General features: G+C 42.3%; 1 protein-coding gene across 21 annotated transcripts in view; it reads right to left on the minus strand.

Moving 5' to 3' along the window:
• Positions 1 to 24,326, minus strand: part of LOC139420776 (phosphatidylinositol-binding clathrin assembly protein-like) — a 53,657-nt gene that overhangs the window by 13,209 nt on the left and 16,122 nt on the right. For 11 of the 21 annotated variants that reach the window (XM_071171010.1, XM_071171022.1, XM_071171028.1 and 8 more), the window contains 11 exons: positions 20,003 to 20,145; positions 19,381 to 19,456; positions 17,309 to 17,411; positions 16,931 to 17,024; positions 16,611 to 16,722; positions 7,334 to 7,440; positions 7,204 to 7,245; positions 3,518 to 3,603; positions 2,767 to 2,890; positions 2,364 to 2,500; positions 433 to 533 (listed from right to left, as the gene is read on the minus strand). In XM_071171010.1, coding sequence (XP_071027111.1) covers positions 433 to 533; positions 2,364 to 2,500; positions 2,767 to 2,890; positions 3,518 to 3,603; positions 7,204 to 7,245; positions 7,334 to 7,440; positions 16,611 to 16,722; positions 16,931 to 17,024; positions 17,309 to 17,411; positions 19,381 to 19,456; positions 20,003 to 20,145 — 1,125 coding nt within the window. Of the gene's footprint in view, positions 1 to 432; positions 534 to 2,363; positions 2,501 to 2,766; positions 2,891 to 3,517; positions 3,604 to 7,203; positions 7,246 to 7,333; positions 7,441 to 16,610; positions 16,723 to 16,930; positions 17,025 to 17,308; positions 17,412 to 19,380; positions 19,484 to 20,002; positions 20,146 to 24,326 lie in introns of all 21 variants that reach the window. The other 10 variants (XM_071171024.1, XM_071171027.1, XM_071171015.1 and 7 more) reach the window with 2 other exon arrangements.

Here is a 24,326-nt window from a genome sequence, read left to right on the forward strand (position 1 = left end):
TGAGCGGAGTGAAGCCCCCCTGGCCAAACCCTGAAGACGCTGGGCTAAATTGTGTGCCGCCCTATGGGACTCCCGATCACGGCCGGCTGTAATACAGCCCGGGATCGCACCCGGGTCTGTAGTGACACCTCTAGCACTGCAATGTAGTGCCTTAGACTGCTGCGCCACCCAGGAGGCCTCGCCACCCAATTCAAGTTCCCCAATAGCCTTCAGGAGTTAGGTCAAATACACAAGGAATATCCCCCACCAGCAAACTGAGTTAAGTCGTTTAAGTAGGCACGAGCTTGCTTGAACATGTATGACTATGACACATGTACAGGCCTATCACATTAGTTTACACAGAGGAATACAATGAAAGAGTGTGTATATGTACAGTATGCTTGTCAATAAGGGGTGTAAAACAGGTGTTCACGGTGTGATGGGAGCTTTCACCTCCCCATGTGTTGGCTGTCGGCAAGCCAGTGGAGATGGGCAGTGCCTGCTGCTGGAACGCAGGCTGCAAGTCCAGCAGGTCGCTCGCCGCCTTGGAAGTGCTTGAGTGGAGAGGAGGAAGAGAAGTGTAAAAGACAAAGATTCATCAGTCTCCCAAAAAGCTAAATCCCCAACTCTACCGTAGCCTATTCAAAAGGTTTTCATAACGCTCAAGGTAGAAGTTGCATCTAGCAGACGGGGGGGGGGGGGGGCTTTCTACCTATTCCTTACTCCCACCCCTCACCTACAAAAAAAAAAAGTTTAAAACAATCCCAAACATTTCAAGCACACACACACTGAAGGCAAACGTTACAGTCTTGTTTGAGCAGTCGAGCAGGTGAAACAGTAGTCTCTCTGAAAGTCACATGCAATCAATAACCTTTGAACAGCCAGAGGCGCTCCTTGAACAGCTACCCTGATCTGACTCGAACATGGGAATGCAATACGTTCTAGAGGTGCAGTTAAGCAACAAGCACCCTTGCCATCCACCTTAATGTTGGAGATACAATTATATCATTATAAATGCTTACATTTTATGTATGACATTCATGCAACTGTGGCACGACAGATACGTTCCATTGGCATAGATTTTTTTAGGTGGGCAAAGGCACAGTGTGTAAGAATAGATGGGCAGGCCTATTAATAGCAATGGAGTGTTTGGCTATATGGTAACATGGCACTGACTGTCTTGTCTGGCTTCTCTTGGAATAGGCCCTGAACTACTGAGCAGTGGCTTGCTAGTGTGAAATGAGGAGGTTTGCCCAGTCTAAATTCAACAACCTCCACCACAAGGCTACTATTAATGCCCCACTCAAAGATCTGAAATAACTGGATGGGTAAACAAACTTAAACATAATGTGCATCCCAAATGGCACCCTATTCCCTATATGGCTCTGGTCAACGGTAGTGTACTTTAGGGAATAGGATGCCTTTTGGGAGACACCCATAAACTCCACAAGGAGTTTTGATCATATAAGTGCCTGGACACTACGCATGTAATCTAGTTTTTTGGCCAACACCACCACTTTTACATTAATGTGCACTGAAAATAATGGAATTACAATAGTAGACATGGGTACATAAAACCACACAGAAAAAGGAAACCGCAACAGTGTCTTAATAGAGTGTTGGGCCACCACAAGCCAGAACAGCTTCAAATGCGCCTTGGCATAGATCCTACAAATGTCTGGAACTCCATTGGAGGGATGCGACACCATTCTTCCACGAGAAGTTCCATAATGGTGTTTTGTTGATGGTGGTGGAAAACACTGTCTCAAGCACCGCTCCAGAATCTCAGAGAAGAGTTAAATTAGGTTTAGATCTGGTGACGGACAACCATGGCACATGGCCAAACTATTCAGTGACCACTTGTGCCCTGTGGATGGGGGCATTGTCATCCTATGGGAGCATAGCCATGGTAGCCAATATAATGGCCTCCCCAGCATTTTTATGCATGACCCTAAGCACAATGGGATGTTAATTGCAGAAGCACCCGCTTTCAATATACTTTTTTTGTATCCCTCATTTACTCAAGTGCTTCCATTCATTTAGGCTGTTTCCTGTATATAAAAAGTACTTAGGCCAGCCAGCATGGCATCTATGATGGAGTGGAAGTATATTTTAAATAAATAAACATAACTGAGGGGTTAGGCTGTTTATTGATAAATGACAGTGCTACCAACCTTTATGTACGAGCTGGCAGCAAAGCAATGGCACCAGACTCCTCATTATTTTGCTCAGCACAAGTTTTATTAGCTAGCCGAGTAACTAGAGTTTGTCTGTATGAACTACTAACATTCCTCAGTATGCAACTTCACAGCATTTTGGTCAGAAGGGAGGAGGCAGTCGGGCATAGATATGGGTAAGGGCTAGGATAGAAAGGGTGCTCTCACCTGTTTGCGAAGCTGGGCGTGGAGAAGAGGTCGATGGCCGGTGCTGTGTTGATGGTCCCACCGTCCATTGACACAGGGGAGGCAGCCGTGGTGGCAGAGAAAGAAGGCCCCTTCTGGAGTTCCTTAAGACGCTGCTCCTAAGTGGACCGGGACAAATTCAACAAAACCCAACACCAGGCCTACCTACTAGCCAAATCAAGTTAAAATACAAGCTCTGAAAATGTTATTTTTTAACTTAATTTGGTGCTGGGAAGTCACTGGAATCATCAGCCAATGACTAATGACCTCAGGAGAGCAACTTATGAGCTAAAAAAAAATATCCCAAAACGCTGAAAAGCCAGAACAGATTAAACCCAGTAGGGTAATAGGCAAAGCGAACAAGAGCACTAGAAGGAAAATGTACCTTTAGCGCTTTAAGGCGAGCCTGCTCTTCTTCCAGAGCTGCCTGTTTCTCCCTCTCGTCCACTTTGGTGAAAGATATGCCCGTGTTGGCCAAAGAGGAGACAGCGTTGGAGAGTGTGCTAGCCCTTGAGGGACAGAAAAAAAGGAAGAGAGAGACAGGGGTCAGCAGGGGGGGGACTGTTAACAGGCCATTGTCAAAAGTGCTGTGCTGGCAGAAGAGTTCTACAAGCTCAGTAAAAGAAAGTGGTGCATATTTTTACAACTGCACTTCGATAGATGGCTACAATAGTAGCAGGAGGTTGGCATAAAATAGAAAGGATTTCTGCTTGAGGGATAATTCCATTTTATAATACACTTCTCCCATTCTAAACAGAAAACCTGTATGAGCACTGATGGTCAGTGCACATAATTATAGTGCATTTAAAAGACACAAAAAGGAAACAAAAATCAAATGCCCCTGATATTAGCCACAGACAAGTACGTCTTTATTAACAATGTAGGACTTGCATAAATTTAAGATAAAAACACTGCAACTGTAGCTCCCGGAGCATTTGTCAATATTTTCAAGGAAACAACTGGCAAAACACAGAAAGGAAAAGCATATTGAAAAGCATATGGGATTGCTGCCCACCAACAAACACTTCAGCGCCAACTCATAGGCACTTGCTAAATTTGGTGCCTGAGCAAACAGGCTTTGTCTAACTGGACTGCATTGGACTGGCAAGTGAGCAAAGAGAAGGGAAAAGGACTACCTGCTGGCTGCTGTGGAATCTTTCACCTTCTTCCCTTCTAAAGAAGCCAAATGCTGCTCCAAGGCATCTAAGAGGCTACTGGGGGCCTATTATAAAATGGAAAGACACAGTGAGTTCAAATTTCAGGAAAAAAATATATAAATCACAACCGGGAAACAGCAGAAGGAAACAAACAGTAAGGATGCTCAGCTATTTCACAACGCACACGAAGAGAACGTAGTAGGCTTACAAACACAGAGTGAGATAGATACTTACACAAACTGTAATCTGAAGATGGAAAATTAAGGAAAGATACAGAATATGAAGGTGATAATTGTCAGAGATAATAAAATAGGTTTTGGGAGAAAGGTACCAACTAACTAAAGGAATTTTAAAAAATCCAAAACAGTAAAATCCAAAGCACAAAATGAGAGACCTTGTAAAATACTGCTGGTCTTGGTAAAGCACCATCTGAACATGTTCGTAAAAACAATGTTAAACATGTTATTCTAAGATTAGATAAGTAAATGAGAGAAACAGGTAACTGCCAAAATAAAGGAAACCCTTGAGTAAGTGATGTATACAAAGTATATTGAAAGCAGGTGCTTCCACAGGTTTGGTTCCCGAGTTAATTAAGCAATGACAGTCCATCATGTAGAAAAATGCCCAGTGGCTCATTATTTTGGCTAGAAGAAATCTATGACTTGTGGTCTCAAAAGGAACATATGGGGGAGGGTGTCACTAAATGTAACTAAATTGAAATTGAACCTGTAATCAAAGTAGTCCCCAAAAGCGAGTATTTATCATGAGGGCCATAAACAACAACTAGTACTCCTGCATATGCCAGGAAAGGTTCAAATAGCATCTTCCTGGTAGAAATATTTCTAAACTGCTGAGGTGTAATCACTTGAGGACACAGGCTCAAGTAAAAACAGTACAATTCTGATAAAATATGACATTTCATATTAATCATTTCCTATTCAACAAAACCGTATGAAATTAGATTTTTTTCTAAATATAGTATACAATAACTAAGATGTCACCTTCCTTATAACTGTAAAATACATTTGTACATTTAAAATGTACAAAGATTTATATTTTCTACATGGTCACATCCCTGACCAAGGACCTTCTCCCCAGATTGCCGTTTGTCCGGGCAGCCAGCTCTAGGAAGAGTCTTGGTTCAAAACTTCTTCCATTTAAGAATTATGGAGGCCAATGTGTTTTTTGGGACCTTTAACGCTGCAGAAATGTTTTGGTACCCTTCCCCAGATCTGTGCCTCGACACAATCCTGTCTCTGGGCTCTACGAACAGTTCCTTTGACCTCATGGCTTGGTTTTTGCTCTGACATGCACTGTAAACTGTGGGACCTTGGAAAGGCACACATCGGTCTATACAAATCATGTCCAATCAATTAAATTTACCACAGGTGGACTCCAATCAAGTTGAAGAAACAGCAAGGATGATCAATGGAAACAGGATGCACCTGAGCTCAATTTAAGTCTCATAGCAAAAGGTCTGAATCCTATGCAAATAAGGTTGTTTATTTAATACAATTTCAAAAATTTCTAAAAACCTGTTTCTGCTTTCATTATGGGTTATTGTGTGTAGATTGCTGAGGATTTGTTTTTATTTAATCTATTTTAGAATAAGGCTGTAACGTAACTACATTTGGAAAAAGTCAAGGGGTCTGAATGCTTTCCAAACAGAAATGGTCGGAACCGGTACCAGAACCAAGGAGGTGTGGGGGGCTTGGATTTACTGTCCTCGTGGTTACTGGAAATCGACAAGTCCCCACAAGGATAGTAAAATCAAGGAACCGTTCCCCAGTCCCCAAGAACAAAGGCTATTTTAGGCTCAAGGTTTATGGAAAATAGGAGTGTAAATACATTTCAGCTTCCCACAAGGACAGTAAAATATTTGCTCTGTGTGTGTCTGTCTAAGTCACCAGATCTATCTGAATTTCACCTATCGGATAGGATTAAATGCATAGCAATAGCATGAATAGAGTGGACTAATCATTGGCTTAAATGGGGACCCGCATTCTATTAATTACATTTCAATGCATTTAATCCTGTCGGCAAAATCCAGATAATTCATTTTTGAAAAACTGGGCCCAGATATGCAACCCAATTGAACACTTAAGGGAGATTCTGTAGAGGCGCCTGAGACAATGTTTTCCACCACCATAAACAAAACAGCAACTTATAGAATTTCTTGAGGAAGAATGGCACCACATCCCTCCAATAGAGTTCCAGACACTTGAAGAATCTACATCGCATTGACACTGTTCTGCCAACTTGTAACGCCCTATTAAGACACTTTATGGTGGAGTTTCCTTTATTTTGGCAGTTACCTGAAGCTAACCCCATTCAAAATGTGTCCCTTTGAAAGGTGACATGTAAATGGTATAATAGCATACCGTGTCTATAATTTCCAATATATGCAAAGTAGGTGTATTATTTTCCTCCTAGTTCTTTCATCTCGGCTCTAGCCAACTCGATATAGCCCTTGACAAAGGCAGATGTTAACACCTTTATGTGCTGTATGCAGTGCAAGGTCAGGGGAGAGCGAGTGAGGCCCGGTTTGAATGCAAATTAAGTGCACCCTTCCTTTCTCCCTGCCTTGATCACAGGTCTAGAAGTGATTGGATAGATGAGAGAAAGGATATCAACCCATTGCTATTGCTTTCACCAATCCAACCAAATCAGATCTGTGATTATCTGAAGGGAGGACGGAAGCATTTTGAAAGTATTTGGACAGGGTCCAAGTCTGGCATTTCCTCTATGACGGGCCTACATGCAGTGTGGGCCCAGCAAGCAATATGTTATAGCTAGAGCTGTGCATAGGTACAGAGCCCTGGAGCAATTTGGAAGGTCTGAAACTGCAGCAGGTGGCAGGGTGGTGAGAGGTGAGAGCAGTCAGCACACTGAGGTGGGGTTGAAAGTAAAGTCAAGCTAAGGGGTCCAGCAGGGCTCCGTCTCAGTGCACTTTCAGGCAGATAGAGGAAAGTGACAAATACATTTTACTTGGGGAAAGCCTTTCAAGCTACTCAAGGACAGTTAAAGTAAGCCTACATAAAATCAAGTGTAGTGCATAAAATCAAGTGCATCAATTAAAAGTACAATTTAAAAATCAAAGGACCAGATTAAACAGGACCGATAAAAAGGAGGGATGGAGGGGGTTGGGTAGAGGATACAAACCCAGTTTAGGATATGGGTTTAGGGGGTAGAGTTGGGAATAGGATACAGACCCAGTTTCGGACAAGGAGTTGGGGACATACACACGGGAACTAGGAAGGTGCAGAGGGGGGGGCAGAGTCAATCATGGACACTGGGCTATAGGTTCTCTCTAAGAGGTGTGTTTTGAATGAGATGACTGTCTGCATGTCGTATGTGTGGGGAGAGTGCTTTCCAGAGCCTGGGTGCCAAGCAGCTGAAGGCCCTGGCACCCATGATGGAGAACTGGAATGTGGGGGTGAAAAGGAAAACAGCAGAGCGGAGGGAGGGGGCATAGGCTGGGAGAAGGTCAGCGAGTTCAGTGGGTGCCAGGTTGTGGAGGGATTTCTAGGCGAGGAGGAATGTCTTGTAGTCAATACGGGATTGCACAGGGAGCCATTATTGATTGTGGAGTATTGGTGTGATGTGTTTAGTTGATCTGAGGATGCTGGCAGCAGTTTGCTTTTACCTCACTTTTAACATCTTACCTGGGAGAGGTCTGGAATGTCCCCTCGATCAATCCCTACTTGCTGAAAGGAAGAAGAGAGGTGGGTCAAGATGATAAAAGCGAATGTAGGAGTCCGATCACACAGAAGTTTCCAAAAGGTGGGATCTTACCTCTGCTACTTTGAGGAACTCAGAGATTCTTGTCATTCGAGTAAGGAATTTCTTGTAGATGTCAAGGCCCTCCTTGCATTGAGTTTTCTTCATGTCAAAGTACTTCTCTGTGAAATTAATAGATAGGTAAATTATAACAGAGAACTGGAACTAATGCAAAATAGCAGTGATAAAACACTGGTATTACAGTGCCTTCAGAAAGTATTCAGACCATTTGACTTTTCACATTTTGTTACAACCTTATTTTTATACATACACATTTTTTATTTAACTAGGCAAGTCCGTTAAGAACAAATTCTTATTTACAATGAGGACCTACCAAAAGGAAAAAGAACTCATGCAGGGATAGGTAATGGGATTAAAATGTTTAAATAAATAACAAAAAGGACAAAACACACATCACGACAACATAGAGACCTAAGACACCACCACAGCATGGAAGCAACACAAAAAAACATAGTACAAACATTAGGCACAGACAACAGCACAAAGGGCAAGAAGGTAGAGACAACAGTACATCACACAAAGCAGCCACAACTGTCAGTGAGTGTCCATAATTGAGTCTTTGAATGAAGAGCTTGAGATATAAATGTCCAGTTTGAGTGTTTGATGCAGCTCATTCCAGTCGCAGACTGCAGCGAACTGAAGAGACGAGCGACCCAGGGATGTGCGCGCTCTGGGGACCTTTAACAGAATGTGACTGGCAGAACGGGTGTTGTATGTGGATGAGGGTTGCATTAGATATATCAGAGAGGGGAGTGAGGCCTAAGAGGGTTTTGTAAATACGCATCAACCAGTGTGTCTGGTGATGGGCATACAGAGATGACCAGTTTACAGAGGAGTATGGAGTGCAGTGATGTGTCCTATAAGGAGCATTGGTGGCAAATCTGATGGCCGAATGGTAAAGAACATCTAGCCGCTCAAGAGCACCCTTACCTGACGATATATAACTTATGTCTCCGTAATCTAGCATGGGTTGGATGATCATCTGAATCAAGGTTAGTTTGGCAGCTGGGGTGAAATAGGAGTGATTACCATAGAGGAAACCAAGTCTAGATTTAACTTTAGCCTGAAGCGTTGATATGTGCTGAGAGAATGACAGTGTATTGTCTAGCCATACTCCCAAGGACTTGTATGAGGTGACTTCCTCAAGCTCTAAACCCTCAGAGGTAGTAATCAAACCTGTGGGAGGGGCATTCTTCTAACCAAACCACATGACATTTGTTTTGGAGGTGTTCAGAACAAGGTTAAGGGTAGAGAAAGCTTGAGACACTAAGAAAGCTTTGTTGTAGAGCGTTTAACACAACATCCAGGGAGGTGCCAGCTGAGTATAAGACTGGATAATCTGCATATAAATGGATGAGAGAGCTTCCTACTGCATGAGAAATTATGTTAATGTAAATTGAGAAGAGCGTGGGGCCTAGGATCGAGCCTTGGGGTACTCTCTTGGTGACAGGCAGTGGCAGAGAGAGCAGATTCTGACGTTATACACTGCACTCTTTGAAAGTAGTAGTTGCAAACCAGGCCAAAGACCCCTCAGAAACACCACAAGAATGGAATGGTCTACCGTATCAAAAGCTATGGCTAAATCAAAAATAGCAGCACAACATTGCTTAGAATCAAGGGCAATGGTACATAATTTAGGACGCTTAAGGTTGCAGTGACACATCCGTAACTTGAGCGGAAACCAGATTGCATTCCAGAGAGAATACTATAGACCTCAAGAAAGCCAGTTCGTTGATTATTGGACATGTTTTTTCCAACACTTGATACAGGGCAAAATAGAAATAGGCCTATAACTTATGGCTGCAGGGGCAGTAGAGTAGCTTGTATGACAGGTGCCCAGAGTAAACTGCCTGCTCCTCAGTCCCAGTTGCTAATATTTGCATATTATTATTAGTATTGGATAGAAAACACTGAAGTTTCTAAACTGTTTGAATGATGTCTGAGTATAAACAGAATTCATATGGCAGGCAAAAACCTAAGAAGAAATCCAAACAGGAAGTGGGAAATCTGAGGTTGGTCGATTTTCAACCCAGCCTCTATTGAATACACAGTGGGATATTGGTTGGGATATTGGACCGAATGAGAAGGGAATGAGTAAGGTCTGCCATGAGCGGAGCATGCTCTGACCACGCACGTTCACATGAGGGAGCTCTGTACCATCGCACTTCTGAAGACAATGGAATTCTCCGGTTGGAACATCTACATTTTATGTTAAAAACATACTAAAGATTGATTCCATACATCTTTTGACATGTTTCTACGGACAGGAACGTAACTTTGACATTTCATCTAATACTAGGGAACGCACTTCATGACTTTTTGACCAAACGTGCTAACAAAAGTAGCTCTTTGATTTAGTTCGATAATGTCCATTTATGTCCAAACATTTAATGTGGAACTGGGATTCCTGGGAGTGCATTCTGATGAAGATCAAAGGGAATATTTATAATGCCATTTATGAATAATGTTGACTACCCAATAAGGCTGCTTTTTGGCTGCTTTGTTGTCTGAAAGCTGTACTCAGATTATTGCATGGTTTGCTTTTTCCGTAAAGTTTTTTTGAAATCCTTAATCTTGCATTAAGGAGAAGTGTATCTATATTTCCATGGCTAACAATTGTATTTGTCGACATTTATCATTTCTGTAAAATGACGTGGCTCTCTGCAATATCACCGAATGTTATAGGAACTAGTGAACGCGCCAATGTATACCGATATTTTTATACAAATTGTGCACTTCATCGAACAAAACATATCTATTGTGTAAAATGAAGTCCTAGGAGTGTTATCTGATGAAGATCAAAGGTTAGTGATTAATTTTATCTCCATTTGTGCTTTTTGTGACTCCTCTTTGGCTGGAAAAATGGCTGAATTTATCTGTGACTTGGTGGTGACCTAACAATCGTTTGTGGTGCTTACGCTGTAAAGCCTATTTGAAATCGGACACGGGTGGGATTAACAAAAAGATTACTTATTAAAATCCTGAAAACCACATTGTAGGATTTTTAATTAATTTAATTGCAAATTATGGTGGAAAATAAGTATTTGGTCAATAACAATAACAAAAGTTTCTCAATAATTTGTTATATACCCTTTGTTTGCAATGACAGAGGTCAAACGTTTTCTGTAAGTCTTCAAGGTTTTCACACTGTTGCTGGTATTTTGGCCCATTCTTCCATGCAGATCTCCTCTAGAGCAGTGATGTTTTGGGGCTGTTGCTGGGCAACACGGACTTTCAACTCCCTCCAAAGATTTTCTATGGGGTTGAGATCTGGAGACTGGCTAGGCCTCTCCAGGACCTTGAAATGCTTCTTACGAAGCTTCTCCTTCGTTGCCCGGGCGGTGTGTTTGGGATCATTGTCATGCTGAAAGACCCAGCCACGTTTCATCTTCAATGCCCTTGCTGATGGAAGGAGGTTTTCACTCAAAATCTCACGATACATGGCCCCATTCATTTGTTCCTTTACATGGATCAGTCGTCCTGGTCCTTTGCAGAAAAACAGCCCCAAAGCATGATGTTTCCACCCCCACGCATCACAGTAGGTATGGTGTTCTTTGGATGCAACTCAGCATTCTTTGTCCTCCAAAAAGTTATATTTTGGTTTCATCTGACCATATGACATTCTCCCATTCTTCTTCTAGATCATCCAAATGCTCTCTAGCAAACGTCAGACGGGCCTGGACATGTACTGGCTTAAGCAGGGGGACACGTCTGGCACTGCAGTATTTGAGTCCCTGGCGGCGTAGTGTGTTACTGATGGTAGGCTTCGTTACTTTGGTCCCAGCTCTCTGCAGGTCATTCACTAGGTCCCCCCGTGTGGTTCTGGGATTTTTGCTCACCGTTCTTGTGATAATTTTGACCCCACGGGGTAAGATCTTGCATGGAGCCCCAGATCGAGGGAGATTATCAGTGGTCTTGTATGTCTTCCATTTCCTAATAATTGCTCCCACAGTTGATTTCTTCAAACCAAGCTGCTTACCTATTGCAGATTCAGTCTTCCCAGCCTGGTGCAGGTCTACAATTTTGTTTCTGGTGTCCTTTGACAGCTCTTTGGTCTTGGCCATAGTGGAGTTTGGAGTGTGACTGTTTGAGGTTGTGGACAGGTGTCTTTTATACTGATAACAAGTTCAAACAGGTGCCATTAATACAGGTAACGAGTGGAAGACAGAGGAGCCTCTTGAAGAAGTTACAGGTCTGTGAGAGCCAGAAATCTTGCTTGTTTGTATGTGACCAAATAATTATTTTCCACCATAATTTGCAAATAAATTCATTAAAAATCCTACAATGTGATTTTAAAAGTGGCAGTAAAAAAATAAATTAAAAAATCCTCTTGAAAAAGCCAAATATTGACAACATCGGCCTATAACGCATCTCCCATTGCTCTCAAACATCGTTTTAAAAGCTGTTGCGCACCAACTCACTGCCTTCCTGAAGACAAAATGTATACGAAACGCTTCTGTCTGGTTTTAGACCCCATCATAGCACTGAGACTGCACTTGTGAAGGTGGTAAAGGACCTTTTAATGGCGTCAGACCGAGGGCCTGCATCTGTCCTCATGCTCCTAGACCTTAGAGCTGCTTTTGATACAATCGATCACCACATTCTTTTGGAGGGATTAGAAAATGAAATTGGTCTACAAGTTCTGGCCTGGTTTAGATCTTATCTATCGGAAATATATCAGTTCGTCTCTGTGGATGGTGTTCCTCAAGGCTCCATTTTAGGACCACTATTGTTTACACTATATATTCTTCCTTTTGGTGATGTCATTCGGGAAAAATAATGTTAACTTTCACTACTGTGTGGACGACAAACAGCTGTACATTTCGATGAAACATGGTGAAGCCCCAAAATTGCCCTCACTGGAAGCCTGTGTTTCAGACATAAGTGGATGGTGGCACCTTTTCTACTTTTAAACGCAGACAAAACAGTTCTAGGTCCCAAGTTATAAAAAGATTGTTGAATCTGACAATTATTCTTGATGAATAAATAAAACTGAAATACCTCGGCGTTACTCTGGACCCTGATCTCTTGACAAAACAAATTTGAAAGACATTTCAAGGACAGATTTTTTCCATCTACCTAACATCGCAAAAATCAGAAACTTCGCCCCCCACACAAAAAAGACTCAGAAATGTATCAATGCTTTGGTCACTTCTAGATTAGACTACTGCAATGCTCTACTTTCCAGCTACCCGGATAAAGCACTAAAACTTCAGTGCAAAACACAGCTGCTAGAATCTTGACTAGGAAAAAAAAAAAAGGATCATATTACTCCAGTGCTAGCCTCCCTACACTGGCTTCCTGTTAAGGCAAGGGCTGATTTCAAGGTTTAACTGCTAACCTACAACGCATTGCATGGGCTTGTTCCTTTGGTCCTGCCGTACATACCTACATGTACACTACGGTCACAAGACTCAGGCCTCCTTACTGTCCCTTGAATTTATAAGCAAACAGCTGGAGGCAGGGCTTTCTCCTATAGAGCTCAATTTTTATGGAATGGTCTGCCTACCCATGTGAGAGACGCAAACTCGGTCTCGACCTTTAAGTCTTTATTGAAGACTCATCTCTTCATTAGGTCCTATTATTGAGTGTGGTCTGGTACAGGAGTGTGAAGGTGAACGGAAAGTCACAGGAAAAAAGAAAAGCCCTTGCTTCACCCATTTCTGCTCTTGTAAAAGCATGTTTTTTTTGCACCTCTCGGGGTGTGGGACGGTAGCGTCCCACCTGGCCAACATCCAGTGAAATTGCAGAGCGCGAAATTCAAAAATACTCAATTCAAATATTTAACATTCTTAAAAATGTGTTACACACATCGAAATAAAGCTTACCTTCTTGTTAATCCAGCAGCCGTGTCCGATTTCAAAAAGGCTTTACGGTGAAAGCAAACCATGCAATTATCGGAGGACAGCGCTCAGCACACAAAGCATTACGTACAGTTACCAGCCAAGTAGATTAGTCACGAAAGTCAGAAATAGTAATAAAAGTAATCACTTACCTTTGATGATCTTCGTATGGTTGCACTCACAACACTCCATGTTAAACAATAAATGTTTGTTTTGTTCGATAAAGTCCCTCTTTATAGCCAAAAACCTCAATTTTGTTGGCGCATTTTGTTCAGTAATCCAATGGCTCAAATGCGGTCACTAGAGGCAGACACAAGTATCCATAAAGTTCGTAGAAACATGTCAAACGATGTTTATAAATCAATCCTCAGGTTGTTTTTAGCCTAAATAAATTGACAATATTTCAACCGGACAAAAGCTTCGTCAATATAAAAGGAAAACAAGAAAGGCGTGCTCTCGGTCGTGCGCAGTAACCAGCTCTGAGAACACACAGGGTCCACTCACTCAATGTTGTCATTCTCCCTCATTTTTCAGAATAAAAGCCTGAAACAATGTCTAAAGATTGTTCACAACTAGTGGAAGCCGTAGGGAACGAAATCTGGGTCCTATCCCTTTAAGTGGTGGACACAATTTCATTGGAAAAAGCCATTTCAAAGTAATGGCACTTCCTGGATGGATTTTCCTCAGGGTTTTGCCAGCCATATGAGTTCTGTTATACACAGACATTATTTTAACAGTTTTAGAAACGTCAGAGAGTTTTCTATCCAAATCTAATTATATGCATATTCTAGCTTCTGGGCCTGAGTAGCAGGCAGTTTACTATGGGCACCTTATTTCATCCAAGCTACTCAATACTGCCCCCAGAGGCAGTTAACCCACTTCCTTGGCCATCATTGAAAATAAGAATTTGTTCTTAACTGACTTGCCTAGTTAAATAAAAGGTCAAATAAAAAATGACAAAGCAAAAATGGGTTTTTAGAAATATCAGCAAATGTATAAAATGTCAAACTGAATATTACATTTACATACGTATTCAGACCCTTTACTCAGTACTTGAAGCACCGTTGGCAGCAATTACAGCCTCAAGTCTTTGATAAGACGCTACAAGCTTGGCACACCTGTATTTGGGGAGTTTCTCCCATTCCTCTTTGCAGATCCTCTCAAGCACTGTCAGTTTGGATGGGGAGCGTTGCTGCACAGCTATCTTCAGGTCTCTCAGAGATGTTCAATCGGGTTCAAGTCTGGGCTCTGGCTGGGCCACTCAAGGACATTGAGACTTGTCTCGAAGCCACTCCTGCGATGTCTTGGCTGTGTGGTTAGTGTCATTGTTCTGTTGGAAGGTGACCCTTTGCCCCCAGTCTGTGGTCCTGAGTAGGTTTTCATCAAGGATCTCTGTACTGTGCTCCGGTTATCTTTGCCTCGATCCTGACTAGTCTGACCTGCCACTGAAAAACATCCCCACCGCATGACGCTGCCACCACCATGCTTCACCGTAGGGATGGTGCCAGATTTCCTCCAGATGTGCCGCTTGGCATTTCATCAGACCAAATAATCTTGTTTCTCATGGTCTGAGAGTCTTTAGGTGCCCTTTGGCAAACTCCAAGCAGGCTGTCATGTGCCTTTTTACTGACGGGTGGCTTCAGTATGGCCCCTCTACCATAAAGGCCGGATTGGTGGAGTGCTGCAGAGATGATTGTCCTTCTGGAAGGTTCTTCCATCTCCACAGAGGAACTCTGGCGCTGTGTCAGAGTGACCATCAGGTTCTTAGTCACCTCCCTGACCAAGGCCATTCTCCCCCATTTGCTCAGTTTGGCCTGGCACCCAGCTTTAGAAAGAGTATTGGTGGTTCCAAACTTCTTCCATTTAAGAATGGAGGCCACTATGTTCTTGGGGATCTTCAATGCTGCAGACATTTTTTGGTACTGTTCCCCAAATCTGTACCTCGACACAAATCATGTCTCGGAGCTCTATGGACAATTCCTTCGACCCCATGGCTTGGTTTTTGCTCTGACATACACTGTCAACTGTGGGACCTTTGCATATCATGTCCAATCATTTGAACTTACCACAGGTGGACTCTGTCCTTGATCTTTCTTCAACTTGATTAATCAGTGGAAACAGGATCCACCTGACAATAATTGAGTCTCATAGCAAAGGGTCTGACTATTTCAATTAAAAAAAAAAACCTTATTTACATATTTGCAAAATGTATAAAAACCTGTTTTTTCTTTGTCATTATGGGGTATTGTGTGGAGATTGCTGAGGATTTATATTTAATCAATTTTAGAAAAAGGCTGTAACTTAAGAAAATGTGGAAAAAGTCAAGGGGTCTGAATACTTTCCAAGGCACTAACAAACACTTATCAAATCAGGATAAACTGTATCAAATAATTAAACAGCCTTTACAAATGAATGGGAGAGATGTTTAATTTTTTATAGTATAATTCCAGAACTGTTCTCTCAAATCAGAAACTTGGCAGTTAAATGTGGATGTCTGCAGGACGTATACAAACTCTTCAGAGTGGTGCATGAATGTCTCACTGGCTTGTAAACCTCTCACTGATGTTTGCGCATCTCCAATTTGCTCCCCTCCAAGGACCTGCTCATTCCCCTCAAAAGACCCAAGGCTCACATCTGAGTGAGAAAGGCATACATCCTCATAGCAGAGAATATAGCCTTGATATGAAATGACTAGAACTATAGCATAAATATCACATAGCTGCATAACGTTCTTAAACAAGTCTAGTAAACAAGTGCAATTCTCTAACTCCATTATAAATGTCCAACTTTGTGGAGCATACAAGAATGTCAGTGTACTGGAACTTCTATTTCCAACATTAGATATTATTTTCATTTCCAACAGACAATCACACATGCACAGATCTAATGTTACAAAGTCGTTGATTTCAGACTGTGAAAGACAGCCAGGAAAGAGTAGTTGAAATCAGACTGTGCGCAAGACCAGTCTCTCCACCAGCATTGAGCTCAATTTCAGTTTAACCCAGTCCCTTCAGGAAACTCATTTAATATGAATGAGAAGAATTGGAAACTAGATTTGTTTATGCGTTTCAGAAATCAAATAGAATGGCTCAGTTCAAAAGGGAATTCACCCAACCGCTAAACCTATATACAGACCAAATGTCACCCAGCACAACTAGAACACGAGAGCAAAACAGAGTAGTAGCATAACACATGTCCTTCGTTGTCCCCCGTTAAGTCAGCCAGGCTAGCATGGCAGCAGGCTGATAGTGAGTGGTGGCAAACATTTGAGGCCAGGGATACAGTATGAACTAAGTACGACATGGTGCAAAGGTGTCTATGCATCAAAGGTGTTTTTGCATCAGTACTCAATGGTAACGATGACACAGCGATAAGGACTTGGTTTTGGCAGGACAGAGACTCTTGAGCTGGAAGGCGGAAGCACTTACCCAGCAGATTGATAATGCCTTCATTGTAGGCTGCAAACAGTCGAATGGAATCTTTAAACAGAAGCATGAAGGACGCGTTGATCACTCCATTGGTGAGCTCGTTGGCGTTGACCTGGAGATGGGGGGGTCCAAAGCAGATGAATTGACAGTCAACCTATCGAGCACTCATTGGTCTGACTCCCAGAGCTCCCAATCCACAGGACAGAGGTAAAGGATCTCGATTACTCAATCGTCGACTATGTTTCTTGCAATACAAGAGCTTAAGAGTTGAGGCCATAGCAATACAACAACGTACAAAACGTCAAGCATTGAAAACTCACGTTGAAGTCAAGTAGCGCATCCATCTGGTTTTGAATAATCGGTATGGTCTTTAGTAACTTTTCTGTGTTCATGGTTCTCATAACGCCATCCGCCCTGGGGTAAAGATAATATTCCAATCATTAAGGGCCCAATCCTAATGGCTTTGGACTGTCATGAATGTGTGTACTAAGCTGAAGCATGCAATTTAAAAGAATGCACTTAGACGCCAAATCAACCCCTAGCCGCTAAACTACATGCACTTGTGGAAGAATAAGCACTATGCCCAAAAAAATATCCAAAATACTTCTCAGGACTCGACTGTACAGTATTTATACAATATAGATGCTACCTGAGCCTGACAGTATAAGGAAATGTGAATAGAGAATTAAAGTCCTTACCCTCGTTTAACTTTTGTAAAGTCAAAAGCGACTTGTCGATACGACACAGCCTTCTCATTCAGGTAGCGACTATATCTCCTTATGAACGTTGACATGTCATAGCCTGAAAAAGACAATAGGGGAATTACTCTGAGCATCTTGGTATACAGTACTAGTCAAACATTTGGACACTTACTCATGCAAGGGTTTTTCTTTATGTGTACTATGTTCTACATTGTAGAGTAATAGTGAAGACATCAAAAACTATGAAATAACATATGGAATCATGTAGTAACCAAAATAAGAGTTAAACAAATAACTTTTTCAAAGTAGCCACCCTTTCTTTGCCTTGACAGCTTTGCAAACGTGGCATCAAGGCAGAGGGTGGCAACTAGCCTATACTCTAAACTGTTTATTAGGGAAAATAAGGGATGCACTTGAGCTTGAATAAGCCAAGGCACATTCTTCCATTGATTTATGAAAGTTACGACTACTGATTTTTTTCGTCGATTTATGGGCTACTTCCCGTCGGACAAATACACAGGCAACCTTTAGGACACTTCAAGTGTGTGTTCCAGTGTTGCCATGATACCAATGTCACACTATCGTGATACTTGTGAAAGCTTTACATGGAAAAAGAAAACCGACTGAATTGTATGGCCCTTTGAGGAACACCTGTTATGTGAAATAGTATGTGCAATAGCTTGAAAAATAAACAAATGGGACTCATAAGGGTGTCAAGTTTATTTTCCAAGCTATTGGACATTCGGTCAGTTTACTGATTTCTTTTCCGCAACTGCAATACTGAGAATTGTGCCAAAACAACTTCAAACAATGTATGAAAATGACCATGAACTATCATAAATACTGTACGTATCGTAAATATAGTCCCATATTTCTCCTAAAGCATAGGCCCACCATCAAGTGGATTTCTGTCATGAGCGCTATACTCCAACCTAAATCCAGTCGTCATTAAAACTGATAGCTCCCTATCCCCCTAATTTATAAGTAACAACTTGACTAAAGGCATTAGGTTATTATTAGGGGCGCTTAGTCTGCCTTTACACTCCCCCTTGAAAGTATCACTGGTCTGGGCTGCCAGGCATCTTGTTAACATGGGAAACAACTTTAAGTAAATACATTTTGCTGGGCCTGATGTGAGCTGAGTGTTGCCATTTCATTGGGAATAGAGCAAAAGGGTAAAGGGTAGGACTGTCTAAAATAACAGTTCTCCGCTTCTAACAGTTTGGCAGGTCTCAATATCGCCTGTTGTGTGTACACACACACACACAGTAGGTAAAAGTTATGGTACGCTGCAGGTTTTGAATAGAGCTGACGTTTCCTTATTCTACATGTCAGATAAGCATGCTTGTTCGGGAAAATATATTTATATCTGAATGCCTAAAAAAAAGGTGCTACAGTACACAGGATTTTTTTTTAATGTTTGCATTGTAACTTTAGAAGCCGTCCATAATATATTTGCTGCCAACAGTGGAATGATATTGTTTCACAGTATTACTTATCTGCCAGTGTTGTGATTGGCTGTGATTGATTTTGTCCGCTAGAGCGGCATCTGTTGTCAAACTGGGAAAGCTGTTCTGACTTTGTGGCTGTGTTATCTAGTGGAAATCGCTCTGTCATTCTACACCGTTCCCTCAATGATTCCCTACACTGAAGTGTAGGGAATCATTGTACCATCTAAATATATTTCCATTAACAAATATCATTTTACAGCTGGTGGACCAAAACTAAAAGTTAATTTCGGTTTTGGTCGACCAGCTTCAAACGGCTGTAAAAAAAGTGTTATAACACAGCCAAAGTCAGAACAGCATTCTTAGTTAAACAACAGATGCTGCTCCGGTGGGAGAAATCAATAGGTGAATATCACAGCCAATCAAAACACTGGCAGGTAAGTAATATTGCAAAACACGGTAGATATATTATGGACATTTTCTGAAATTACAATGCAAAAATTCAAATGTGTAGCACCTTTAAAATATTGGAGCGTGTCATCTCATCCAGTTTAGACGATACTGAACCCCTGATAAAATAGAGTGCTGCAGCAAAGTTTGTGCAGAGCTGACATTACTCACCTTGCAGGCCACTTTTGTCCAAAAAGTTACTGAGGTTGAAAAGCGTATTCCTTGAAGCCATGTACTGTATAAATCTCTGCAACACAGAAACATGTGTGCAAACCTTCATAGATGGTGAATGCAAATGATTGACTAACAGCAATACAAGACAACCACTTTGAAAATGCATAGCAATGTTACATAAGAGAGGCCCCTCAAAAGAAGAAGTATAATACAAAATGACAATTCTGTGGACTGGATATTGCTGACACTTTTCAAACCACTAGTGTTATAAGGATTTCAAAAGACCTTAACACCGCACAGTATTCGTGTCACTCCTGACAATTTATTTTCTTACACGTGAAATCTTTCATGACATCATATTTAAGAGAGAAAGGCATCACCAGGAGTACAGCATGTTACAATGGTATAATTGCCGTATGTATGGAGGGATTGGGGTTGAGTTGGAATTCAGAGTGTGTCTGGCATGACATGCCTCTCTGATCACCAAGGAGTCAGATCCATTATCTACAGCTCTGCTGGAAGTGTTGAGTTGCAGAGCTCTGGAGTGAAAAAAATCCCCAGGTACAGAATTCCCTCACCCAACCCTAACCATTTTTGCCCCTAGACAGGTTTCACTCACCTCGTTGCCGTAGACCATGGTGTGGTGGGTGGCGGTGAGAGACTTGAAGACCACCACCCAGCTGGTGCTGGCCGTCCTCTCAAACAACGTGTCTGCCAGCTGGGGGATGTTCACGTTCATCTCATTGGTGCAGTGGATCAAGTCTGGGGGAGAGAGAAGGGGAAACAGTCACTGTAGGGTCTTAATGGAATAGTATTGTGTGTGTGTGAGAGACAAAGTGTGTGTTTGACTGCATGCGAGTGAGTGTGTAAGCGAAAGCGTTGGCAAATGTTATTTTGAACAACCAGTTCCACCGAATCAAGCCGTTCTGGTGAGCTAACGACAAACTTCTTGGTACAGGCTCTCGTCAGTTGGACCCACCAGGTTTGACAGAGCACTAAGTCCGTTTGGTGCTGTTTAGCACAGCCCAGGATAGGTTGCATCCAGTGTTTATATTCAGGCTGTTGTCACAAACGTCTGAGGATAGCGCATCCTGGGCATTATTTAGCCTTTGGCAGGGCTCCCATGCCATCTGGCCTGTAGTGAAAGCCGATGCCTTCTGGCACCTTTCCATCAGTGCCATGAGACTGGTCTCTCATGCCAGATCTCATCAGGTCATTCATACACCCTCTAATACAGGCCTTAAACAAACAGAGATTTCTCCCTCTCTCACACACAGAAGATGGTCCATCACTGAAAGCTCGAGGAAATCTGCTGCTAGCACTGATAAGATTTCACCAATCATGTACCGTTCTATGACAACACAGTAGCTGGCTGATCAAACATTGAAATACACTGAACAAAAAATAAACGCAACATGTGAAGTGTTGGTCCCATGTTTCATGAGCTGAAATAGAAAACTCCAGAAATGTTCCATACGCATGAAAAACGTATCTCAAATTCTGTGCACAAATTTGTTTATGTCCCTGTTAGTGAGCATTTCTCCTTTTCCAAGATAATCCATCCACCTGACAGGTGTGGCATATCAAGAATCTGATTATTACACAGGTGCACCTTGTGCCGGGGACAATAAAAGGCCACTAAAATGTGCAGTTGTCACAACACAATGCCACATGTCTTAAGTTGAGGGAGCGTGCAATTGGCATGCTGACTCCAGGAATGTCCACCAGAACTGTTGCCAGAAGATTGAATGTTCATTTCTCAACCATAAGCCGCCTGAAATGTCAATACGTCCAACCGGCCTCACAACTGCAGACCACGTGTAACCATGCCAGCCCAGGACCCCTACATCAGGCCTCTTCACCTGGAGTGCTCGTCTTAGACCAGCCACCCGGACAGCTGATGAAACTGCGGGTTTGCACAACCAAAGGATTTCTGCACAGAAACAGTCACAGGGAAGCTCATTGTGTGCTCATCGTCCTCACCAGGATCTGGACCTGACTGCAGTTCGGCGTCATAACCTACTTCAGATGGGCAAATGCTCACCTTCAATGGCCACTGGAACGCTGGAGAAGTGTGCCCTTCACAGATGAATCCCAGTTTCAACTGTACCAGGCAGATGGCAGATAATCTGATGACACTATTTGTAACACAATCACTTGGGAAGATTTCAGTTCAGACAGTTGTCAGCCAAGACATAGAATAAAATTCAACCTTCACAGCTTGGGGGTTATTCAATCAAAAGTGGTATACAGGAGTTTGCACATGCACACTCTAGGTGCATTGTAAGTGCAAAAGGCTGATTAAACAAGCACCAACCTATCTTACATGTAAAACCCATTGAGACCCTGTTCTCTGATTTTCCTTCCCCGTTTCAAGCAACACATGACTTTAGGGGGCTGTTCCCGCAATACAATATTCAAAATGATCACTTGCCAAATGGTTGCTTGGCAAATAACGTCAAAATATTTTTGCAATTATTTGTTGTACAAGGCAAATAATTTAACAGATCAAACTAAATATCCATTAACAAAATGTGGAATTTATACACATCACAAAAAAAGTATGTTACAGTGAAATGCAGGCTAGTTATTACTAAGTGCTACCATGTTGACCTACAGTTGAAGTCGGAAGTTTACATACACCTTAGCCAAATACATTTAAACTCAGTTTCACATTTCCTGACATTTAATCCTAGTAAAAATGCCCTGTTTTAGGTCAGTTAGGATCACCAATTTGTTTTAAGAATGTGAAATGTCAGAATAATAGGAGAGAATGATTTATTTCAGCTTTTATCACATTCCCAGTGGGTCAGAAGTTTACATACACTCAATTAGTATTTGGCAGCATTGCCTTTAAATTGTTTCAGGCAGCCTTCCACCAGCTTCCCACAATAAGCGGTTTTGGAGCAGTGGCTTCTTCCTTGATAAGCAGCCTTTCAGGTTATGTCAATATAGGATATTTTTACTGTGGAAAAATAAACTTTTGTACCGGTTTCCTCCAGCATCTTCACAAGGTCCTTTGCTGTTCTGGGATCAATTTGCACTTTTCTCACCAAAGTACGTTCATCTCTAGGAGACAGAACTCGTCTCCTTCCTGAGCGGTATGATGGCTGCGTGGTCCCATGGTGTTTATACTTGCGTACTATTGTTTGTACAAATGAACGTGGTACCTTCAGGCGTTTGGACATTTCTCCAAAGGACGTACCAGACTTGTGGAGGACTACCATTTTTTTCTGAGGTATTGGCGGATTTCTTTTGATTTTCCAATGATGTCAAGCAAAGAGGCACTGACTTTGAAAGGTAGGCCTTCAAATACATCCACAGGTCCACCTCCAATTGACTCAAATTATGTCAATTAGCCTATCAGAAGCTTCTAAAGCCATTACATTTTCCAAGCTCTTCAAAAGCACAGTCAAATTAGTGTATGTAAACTCCTGACCCACTGGAATTGTGATAGTGAATTATAAGTGAAATAATCCGCCTGTAAACAATTGGAAAAATGTGTCATGCACAAAGTAGATGTCCTAACCAACTTGCAAAAACTAGTTTGTTGACAAGACATGTGTGGAGTGGTTGAAAAATGAGTTAATGACTTCAACCTAAGTGTATGCAAACTTCTGACTTTAACTATATATTTGTATCTATGTCTGACATATTCAATCAATCCCTATCCCAGTCTGCTGTTCCCACATGCTTCAAGAGGGCCACCATTGTTCCTGTTCCCAAGAAAGCTAAGGTAACTGAGCTTAATGACTATCGCCCCGTAGCAAACACTTCTGTCATCATGAAGTGCTTTGAGAGACTAGTCAAGGATCATATCACCTCCACCCTACCCGACTCCCTAGACACACTCCAAGTTGCCCCAATAGGTCCACAGACGACGCAATCACACTGTCCTAACCCATCTGGACAAGAGGAATACCTATGTAAGAAAGCTGTTCATCGATTACAGCTCAGCATTTAATACCATAGTACCCTCCAAACTCGTCATTAAGCTTGAGACCTTGAGACTCAACCCCACTCTCTGCAACTGGGTCCTGGACTTTGACGGGCCGCCCCTAGGTGGTGAGGGTAGGAAACAACAATCTCCACTCCGCTGATCCTCAACACTGGGGCCCAACAAGGGTGCGTTCTGAGCCCTCTCCTGTACTCCCGGTTCACCCATGACTGCGTGGCCATGTACGCCTCCAACTCAATCATCAAGTTTGCAGACTACACTACAGTGATAGGCTTGATTACCAACAACGAGACGGCCTACAGGGAGGAGGTGAGGGCCCTTGGAGTGTGGTGTCAGGAAAATAACCGCACACTCAACGTCAACAAAACAAAGGAGATGATCGTGGAATTCAGGAAACAGCAGAGAGAGCACCCCACTATCCACATCAATGGGACAGTAGTGGAGAAGGTTCATCGGCGTACACATCACGGACAAACTGAAATGGTCCACCCACACAGACAGTGTGGTGAAGGCGGCGCAATAGTGCCTTTTCAACCTCAGGAGGCTGAAGATATTGTTACAGAGTCTAGTTGATAGGTAATCGACTAGCTGGACTGTTCCCCGGGACTGTTGGGATTTGTACAATGCATAAACAAGGCTATTGAACCTGACATTGGTGTCTGTCTTTATTCCTTTATCTAACATATCATACTGAAACATGGTATCAGAAGTGGCTCGGAAAACACACGTTTGTTAGTTTTGTAGCTAAGTACAGTATGGGCGCAGTTACTTTCCATATGCGAACACACGCCGTTTCCTACTCACAACACTGATCAACTCGTTGTTAGCTGGCTAGCTAGCATCACTACCTACGTCGATGACTGAAGGCAAAGAAATCTCATATTCAATTGCTATGGCAGCGAACATTCCGCCACCAAATCCCATGGTTCTCACAGGGGACTGGAATACTAATTGGGACAACTTCACGGATCAATTCGAGGACTAT

Source organism: Oncorhynchus clarkii, chromosome 12 (assembly GCF_045791955.1).
Source record: "Oncorhynchus clarkii lewisi isolate Uvic-CL-2024 chromosome 12, UVic_Ocla_1.0, whole genome shotgun sequence".
NCBI lineage: Eukaryota > Metazoa > Chordata > Actinopteri > Salmoniformes > Salmonidae > Oncorhynchus > Oncorhynchus clarkii.